Genomic DNA, 9,330 nt, shown 5'->3' on the forward strand with positions numbered 1-9,330 from the left:
TATATATATATATATATATACACAGACAAGAAAGTATATATATATATATATATAAAAAAACATCAGATTTGTGAATTGATGTTCAAGTATCTGTCAGTGTAAAGGTCACAATTTATTAGACAGCCCAAGACCTTTTTTTAAAAACCGCTGAGGAGTAAAGTAGATCTCAGGTGCCTGTACCTGCTCTCAATAGTAGTCTATGTCCGCCCTCTCTGTGCAGCAAGTAGCTTCTTCCTTCTGAGAGCCAAGACTCGTTCTGAGGCTACTCTAGAGATCACATGACCTTCCTCCAGGAGGCAAGCCTCATTCTGAAACTTTACCCACTGATGTCTTACCGGAAAGGTTTACTCCGAGTAAACCTTTCAGGGAGAAAATGCCTCTCTCGCGGACGTCAGGGAGCCGCTATCTAATAGAGGGAGACTCCCTGAACATCAGGGAGACTTGAGATCCCTGCAATGTGCGCCCGGGTTGGCATCGGCAGCAGGCACCAGCTGGTTGTTCAAATATGCTACTAAACCCTAGACCACCAGGTAACGGAGAATGGAGCCATGATTCATTATAGTTGAATATACTGGATCCCATTTGTGACAATGGATAAGATTATACAAGCTTTAGGTGCAGAGTTTTGTTATTGTTATGACATTCATTCTGGTGGTGGCAGGAATATGATGTCATTCAGTGGGTGGTGTTTTACAGTTGTTTTCCTTGTTTTTTTAGGTTAACAACACTGGGTATTTAAGGATGTTTAGCAATTTGGGTTTCTAACACTTTGTCTGATCAAGGGATCCTTCGAGGTTCTGAAACGTTGCTTTTTCAAGTCATGCTGAGGGAATAGCATTTGACATGATACTCTAAAGATTTTGGAAAAGGGTGCAATTTCAGTGCTTGCCACAGGTTCTATTTTCTGTAGCTATGCTTCTGCACATGGTTATTGTCATGGTTTGTCCTTGCTGCTGGCTACAGTGACTAAGTCACCTTCAGCCTTTATATATTGTTCCTGCTGTCAGCAGCTGCGTTGTAACCCACGTTTTCTACCTAGTGTGTTTACATAAACTGCCTCAGTTGCAGCGCAACATGCTGGTACCCAAGTGCAAAGAAAGCAGTCCTATGGGCCTCTACAGCTCTCCATTACATTACAGCTATGTGATGGCTTCCAGTGCCCCTCCTCAGGAACTTGACACTGATAGAGTGGATCAATGCATTGGTACGGGTCAAAGTGTGCAGGGGCTAAAAGCTAAAGGTCCATTGTCTACCTTCACCCCATTTTATGTTATCAAACCTACATGTGTCTTCGCACAGGCTAGGTCCCTAGGGAACCAGCTTCTTTTCATACCAAGTTTTACCAAGTGGATGTTCAGGCCTCAGGTGATGCAAGCTTCAGGCATAAGGTCCTTCAAGCATCTCTTCAAGTTGTAGATTGATGGCAATTTTTACACTACCCCTCAGTTAGACTGCTTTTGGACGTCCCAGTTATCTTTAAATCACTTCTAATCCTGCATCCCTTAATGAACAAGAAAGAAAATAGGATATTGAACTTACTTTAAAATGTGTTAACCGATTGAACACTTTTTTGGCTTCATATATACATGTAGATCAAGTGGGTTTTATAGTGGGACGCCAAGGCCCGGACCAGATTAGGAGGGCGGTGGATATTATCTCCCTGCTGCAATCCAATTGGGATGGTGGACCCCGGCAGGAGGGCATGTTGTTATCCGTTGACTTGCAAAAGGCGTTCGATTCGGTTTCCTGGCCTTATATGTTCACTTTATTGCGGCAATGGGGCTTTGGTCCGTTTTTCCTTCGGCTGCTGCTTACTCTATACTCTAACCCATCGGCTCGGATTCGTATTCAGGGGCATCTCTCTGAACCCTTTGATATTTGCACGGGCACCCGACAGGGATGTCCCCTATCGCCATTGCTTTTCGCAGTGGCGATAGAACCCCTCGCCATTGCCATCCGCAATTCAGCTAATTGTGCACTTTTTGCGGATGACTTATTGCTTTTTGTTAAATCTCCCCTTATATCGGTTCCCAATGCTCTAAGAATCTTAGATGAGTTTGCAGCGGCCTCTGGACTTAGGGTCAATTCTTCTAAGTCAACGGCTCTCGATGTTAACATGCCCCCTGACATCTGGACCCACCTTATCCAAGCCTTCCCGTTTACTTGGTCAAATGACTGTTTACAATATCTGGGGAGTTAAACTCACACCGTCCTATTCGTCCCTATATAAATGCAATTATGTTCCACTATATAAACAATTAAAAGCAGATGTAGACAGGTGGTCCTCTTGTACCTTTTTGTGGATTGGGTAAAGATGACCCTCTTGCCAAAAATATTGTACTATTTTAGAGCACTGCCTATAGCTATCCTTAGGGCTGATCTGTTGTCTTTCCAATCATACCTTATGTGGTTTATTTGGGGCCAGAAATCCCAGAGACTTTCTAAAATTATCATGCACTCTCCTAAAGACGTTGGAGGTTTGGGGGTCCCTAATTTAATGCTATACTATAGGGCGGCTAAATTGGCTCAGTTATCTTCTGTATACTTTCTAGGATACCAGCCGGATTGGTTGGCCCTAGAGTCGGCCTCGGCATCTGGTACACCGGTGGACGCTCTTATGTGGACCACCCCTAGACGTCGCCCGGTTGTCCTCGCGCCGACTCTGTCCTCCTTAGCTTTATGGGATCGTCTCTGGGGGCTTTATGACTTGACATCGACCCACACTCATCTGGCACCAATAGTCTGCAATCCTGCCTTCCCACCAGGTACTCAAGCACAAGCATTTCAGTGGTGGACTGATAAGGGTCTTTATCGTATTGGTCATTTTTTTAAGGACCGCCAATCCCTCACATTGATCTACTGCCTGAATACCTTAAATATGCCCCCCACTGAGATGTTTCGTTACAGACAACTTCATCACTTTTTGAAGTCTTTAGATCTTCCTCCAACAGATTCCCCATTTTCCAACACATATGAACGGTGGTACATGCAGTCAGATATGTCACGTGGAGGAATATCTCATTTATTTATCTTTTTTTAACTCCTCCTCCAAGCTGTCTTATATGTTGTCTTGGGAGAAGGAATTGCAGACTGAGTTGCCCCTGGACTTGTGGCATACATGCTGCTCCAGGTTAACTAAAGGACTGTTAAGCGTATCCCTGATATAAGGTCTTTTCGCATTGGTACATGGTGCCCGCCAGATTGGCGGCCATCTACCCTGGTCAATCGCCCATATGCTTTAGGGGGTGTGGTCTCACTGGAACAATGCTACATACTTGGTGGGAATGCCCACGCATCCGTCCATATTGGAACAGGCTTCATGCCTTGATATATAAGGTACTTCGCATCCGACCACCTCGTGACCCGCAGAATGTCTTATTAAATCGTCCAGTCCCTGGTTTTTCCAAGCCTGAAGCTGCACTATTGTCGTTCTTTTTTTTGGCTGCCAAAATTCCCCTAGCTCAGGCGTGGAAAACCCAAACCGTCCCGTTCAAACAAGTCATTTCTAAACTATCGTGGCTAATGATACATGAGAAATTGAATAGTATCATCAAAGATACTAGGGATACATTTGAGCGGATTTGGGACCCGTGCATGCAATATCTACATGTTTCTCAGTCTCCTTAGCCAAATTGTAAGGCCAATTTTATTTTTATTTTTTTGGTGTATGAAGGTCAATGTTAAGCAGATACATAACCTGCCTTGTATATATGTCTATATGTATCATATGAGATGTCCGATGTTATTTTCTTTTTGTCTTGTCTAAAATTTAAATAAATAAAAATTTAGGACTCAAAATGCGTTACCTGGAGTTCATTAAAAGACACAGGACCCAACCCTCAGTATTTTTTGTTTACCAGTGTCTAATTCCTCCTGTTGGTAGCAGTATATCCTTTGTCCTTTAATGAACTCCTAGAAACAGAGTTCACAGTAAGTACAAAAATCCTGTTTTATCCATTAATGGTTTAGATTATTTCAAACATTTGCTCAATAATAATATAACCATATGAAATGTTAGGTGTATTTTATTACATAATACAATCTTTCTTAAATTCCTAAGGGTTCCGAAACAGCTGTGCTTCCACAATCACACAACACTTCATAAATGCAGTGACCTTTATTTAAAAAGCGTTGTGTATATAAGAAAATGTAAATGGTAAATCACAAAAATGTCTTCAAGCGCGTAAGTGTTTTTTGGTCTATGTAAAAAATTTTTATTAAGTGCTGTGATTGAAATTACCGATCTGTTTATTTTATTCTAGTAAATGCTACACATGAACTAGGCCCTCCAGTAGAAGTTATAATCCCAGCGAATGAATCAAGTTATATTCTTAAAAATTTAAATCAGAACACGAGGTACAAGTTTTACTTTTATGCACACACCGCTGTGGGACCTGGGATCCAAAGTACACAAGAAGCAGTAACTGCTATGGATGAAGGTAAGATGGGTATGTACCTGGACATGGATCTATACAGATGTAAATTTTGATATCAAGACTAGCTGAAGATTTATTTAAGCATTTTTTTTTACTGGAAATCTATATCAGTAAGCCTTTTCACAGTGTTGTTTCACTTTTTTTGGCCATATTTGGTTGTTTTTTTTTTTACAGTTTATTAGATGATCTAAAAAAGTCCAAATAACAACTTTTTTAAAATATTTTATTGCTGCAAGGTAAAAACACCAAATAACAAAATACACTAAGAGGGTTATTCACAAAGCTAGCCGAAGGATCAGCTGTAGCTCCGGCTAATCCTTCTGCTAGTTTCGTGCCGCCGTAGACCCTTCGATTCAGTAGAACCGAAGCTGGCCGTGCGGCTCAGCAGACCTGAAATGAAACCCGAAACGGGGCGGCCGGCCATTGGCCACCCGAAAGCCTCGCAGCTGAGTGGAGTCAGCCTGATCTCTAGGTTACCTGGGGACACTGAACTGTCATTAAACAATGGCGACTTGGCAAAGCCGGCCAGCTCTGCCCAGTTGTTATTCATTAGCCGGGACCTGCTAGAAGTCTCATTAGTCTTAACTTTTTTTCTTTTTAAAAAAAATCTATTTTTTTTCAAATGTATCATTTATTTACAAATTCTACTTTTTTGTTCTACTTTTTTCACCGTTTTTCTATTCTGCTCAGCTATTCACTAACTGCTGTTCGGCCCCTATGAGAATAGGCCGAACGGCAGCGAGTAGCCTGCCGGAGGTTCGGCTCAGCCGATCCAACATTTGTCGAACTCCTTCTTCACTTTGGCTGAGACGAACATGCTGAGCATGTTCGGCTGAACCAAAGCAAGCTGATGAACGGCTAATTTCAGCCGATGTACAACTGAAATCAGCTGCACAAGCCTGAAGTAAATAGCTGAACAGCGTTTGGCAGCTTTGTGAATAACCCTTTAAAACGAAAAAGTAAAGCATAAATAATTGCGCACTGTTTTATTAGATTTTTCAAACTGCTGCTTGCAGCTCCATTTTTTTCCATGGTCTAAGAAATGTTTAGCCCCTTCATTGCCGGAGCATTTTTTTACAATGTACATTTTATGCCTGAAAATGAATACTCCCAAAACATTATGGGGTCATTCACAAAACATTGGTTATTCACTGAGTGGATAACCAATCCGAAGTGAAGGAAGCCGAACCCTATATGGCTATTCACTTCAGCCGAGTACATCAGCTGGCTTTGGCTCCCTTCGGTTTAGGCTGCTCAGCATGTTCGGTTGAGCCGAAGTGAAGAACCCGTACAACTTGGCCAAGCCAACATTTGGATTGGCTGATCCGAATGTCCGGGAGTTCACTCGCTGCCGTTCGCCCCTATTCTCATAGGGGCCTAACAGCAGTGAGTGAATAGTGGAATGCCGCCGACGCAAATAAGCCCCCCTGCCTGCAGACCCCCACAACCACCGGGTCAGGGTTGTGGCAGAAAAGACCCTTGTCCTCATCGGCATGTGGCCAGGCCTGTGCTCGGATTAAGGGTCTGGTTGGGAATTTTAGGGGGACCCCACATTCCCCCTCCCCCTAAAGGGCCTGGTATAACTTTTTGGTGGAACCCCACCCACTTTTTTTTACTTTTCAAACTTGGGGTCCCTCCTAAATTTCCTACAAGACCTAAAGGGTCTTACATTTTCACTTACATTTTCGGCCAATATTTTTCCAGAGAAAAAATCTTAAAAGTCTTAAAATATTTCCAACTGCTTTGCATTTGTTTTCCGTTTTAAAAGATGAATCGTCCACACTGTTATGTGTATTTCAATTCTTTCAAAATGTATTGAGTATACTTCTGTTTCCATTTAAAGCTGTTTTTCCCCAACCTGCTTTGGGTGCAGGCAAAGGTAAAATGAAGCACTGCATGTTATTTTTAGCTTGCAAATGTGTGACCTAAAATGTTATAAGGGCAGCATAGAATTACAAGCAAAGGTTACTAAACTTTTTTTTTATTGGTAGACAATGCTATTTATAATGTTTTATGGATGTTCTGCATGAGTTGAAGTATTTGTTAAATTACTGCTGGCTTGATGCATGCCATATTTTAAGGGTGCTTGGTATTCTCTTTTCCCACCACCTAAAGTATGTCTTGCTTACCGTCGCAAGAAGAATGTACTTTTATTTTCTCCTTAGTTAAAATAATAGATTTATCCTAAAAGTTAAATTGCAGAAGTAGGTTGAATCACGCTGGTATTTATATTACTGTTGTGTATTCAGAATACATGTAATATGTTTTTTGCATTATCCTTCATTGGAATGCATGGACAATTGTAGAGAGTTGTGCAACAAACTTTATTAAAGTACACAGGACCTGTGTGGTACACACTTTCCGTCTGCCCTGCTGCAACTCCTTTTCTTGCATTAGCCAGCAACTCCCAGCTGTCATAATGACAGCTTAAAGTTGCTGTAAAAATAATGGACCGTCTGACACAGTGTTCATAAACACTGCTCAGAATTACATTTACTGTATATACAGTATATCTACTCTGTTTCATTTATTTACAGATAAAGGGAAAGCACTTTGATCTATATATACTGTATATGTATACCGTATATATTTCCACATATCCACGTATAGGTAAGACTCCGGTTTCCACATCCAATGCCTTTTCAGGGATAGAATTGATACAACAGTTTTTAAACAAATTGCTACAGTGTTATATCCTTCCTAGTGTAATGGTCCTGGAGTGTTCTATGCATATCAGCATGATTTTATATGTTAACCTTTCCCATGCACTGCCAGCCTTATATTGACCTGTCCTAAACTAACATCAAGTCCCCCGATTAGATTGTGCAGCAACTTTTCAAAAACTTCCTGGTTGGGCCTCCACATTTACTTTCTGTTCATTCCTATGAAGCTTCCGAGTATGAGCTCATTGTCTGAAATGTGGGAATGAATAGATTCATAGAAGTAAATCTGTGGGCCCAGCCGACCAGATTTTGGCTAGTGACTAATCTAGTCAGAGTATCTTACTGGATTTGGGACATATGCCTTTGAGAGGGGAGGGAAGGGGAATGGGGTTCAGCTATTTAAGTACCAGTATGTGCACCTAATAACCGTGTTTATGTCTTTCAATTTTATATATGTAGTATACAGAATATGTAGTGATCTACATAGTTGGCAGTGAGTCTTAGGTACATGCAGCATTTGCACTGTATTTTCTCATAAGCAAACTCTGGAAAATTGTCCTAACACAGAATTTCTATATTAACACATTTTGGCTGATATCTGACATGGAATGCAGTCCTTTTATAGCGGATACTGAAAATCACAGGGAGTGGCACAAGACACTCTTCATACTATAATAAACTTGCATGCGTTGTACTTTAATAAACATAGGGTACACATTTAAACAAGCCTACTACAGTTGGCTTGGGCGGGTGCCAGGAAGTCATAAAGGTGCATATTCACAGCCTTTTTCTTTTCTTTTTAGCTGTTAGCTCTGTACATATTGCTGCTCTGGCAAATGGCGAGGAGAAGCTATTTTCCCTCCATTTCAGAAGCAATGTCATGTGCATACATAGTAGTACTTTGTGCAACCCTCTTTAGTCTTGGCTGCGAAGGGTGCTGCAGCAATTCTCATGCCTATTTCCCACTGATATGAATACAGAAAATTAAAAGGCACAATACAACTTTTTAAAAGTGGTGCGACAGATTTCCAATACATTAGAGATAATCAAACCTGCAACCTGTCAACATGATTGACTTTCTTGTAATCATAACTCTAACCTAATAATGTCTACTAATGTGAATGCATAGCGTACATGGCCTGATTATAACTCAGCTGCACCAAAAACCTTTGTGTCAGAAGACAATCAATTATTGCGTATGGTCACCTTTACAGGAAACCTGTCACATGTAGGCTATCAATCTGAAAAATGCTAGTTATCTGTCTGCCACCTTGACCTTCTGGCTTCAATATTTTTCAAATTACTGGCCAAAAACAAGCTTCCATTAAGGAGTTCTGATGTTCTGCATAATTTATGTGGGTTGGCTGCTCTAAAACCAGGGGATCAACATGGCAAGCAGACAACTGTTTCTTTAAAAAGGAGATTCAGAAACTAGGTTTATGTATGAAACCATTATAAAAGAATATGATCTAATGTTTAGATGGTATATGGTCCCCACTAAACTGGCTAAGTTCTCAAAAGATACATCTTCGCTATGTTTTTGGGCTTGTGGGGGAAGAAGGATCGATGGCCCATATATGGTGCAAGTGCCCAGAAATTCTGAGTTATTGGTTGGAAATATATAAACTCATTGATAGTGTATTGGAAAGGGAGATTAGGAAAGATCCATGGGAAGAATTGTTAAATTTGCAGCCAGAAGGATGTATGAGAGACCAATTTAGACTACTAACTTTTATTTTTACAGCTGCTAAACAAACATTGGCTAGGGCATGGAAGGTGGACATTCCCTCGGTTCAAAATGTTAAAAATAAAATGTTATGGTATTTGATAAATAAGAGAATGATAGCAATATTGGAAGATACAATCTTCAAATTTAAGAAGGTCTGGCAACCTTCAGCTGAGGGTGTTAAATCATTCAAAATGCATTTGGACAATTTCCTCAGAGACCGTAACATACTGGGGTACAGGTGCCCTTAAAAAATAAGATCACACAGGGACTCGTACACACGCATACACAGAATCCAAAACATACACACAATAGTTTGAACTTGATGGACCTGTGTCTTTATTCAGCCTCAAATACTATGTAACTATGTAACCATGGATTCAAGAATCTGTGCCATTAGATCTAGATAAAATATTTACAGAAAGGGATTGATAGAAATCGAAGCTAATGGTCACTGTATGGGGTGAGGGAGGAGAAAGGTTTTGGAGAGGAGACTGATTAACCT

General features: G+C 40.8%; 1 protein-coding gene across 6 annotated transcripts in view; it reads left to right on the forward strand.

Moving 5' to 3' along the window:
* The window catches only part of NRCAM (neuronal cell adhesion molecule), a 94,271-nt gene that overhangs the window by 62,971 nt on the left and 21,970 nt on the right, over positions 1-9,330 (forward strand). For 3 of the 6 annotated variants that reach the window (XM_018552541.1, XM_018552543.1, XM_018552546.1), the window contains 2 exons: positions 4,263-4,439; positions 6,280-6,315. In XM_018552541.1, the coding sequence (XP_018408043.1) occupies positions 4,263-4,439; positions 6,280-6,315 (213 nt within the window). Of the gene's footprint in view, positions 1-4,262; positions 4,449-6,279; positions 6,316-9,330 lie in introns of all 6 variants that reach the window. The other 3 variants (XM_018552544.1, XM_018552545.1, XM_018552542.1) reach the window with 2 other exon arrangements.

Source organism: Nanorana parkeri, unplaced genomic scaffold, assembly GCF_000935625.1.
Source record: "Nanorana parkeri isolate BGI_ZX_2015 unplaced genomic scaffold, ASM93562v1 scaffold91, whole genome shotgun sequence".
NCBI lineage: Eukaryota > Metazoa > Chordata > Amphibia > Anura > Dicroglossidae > Nanorana > Nanorana parkeri.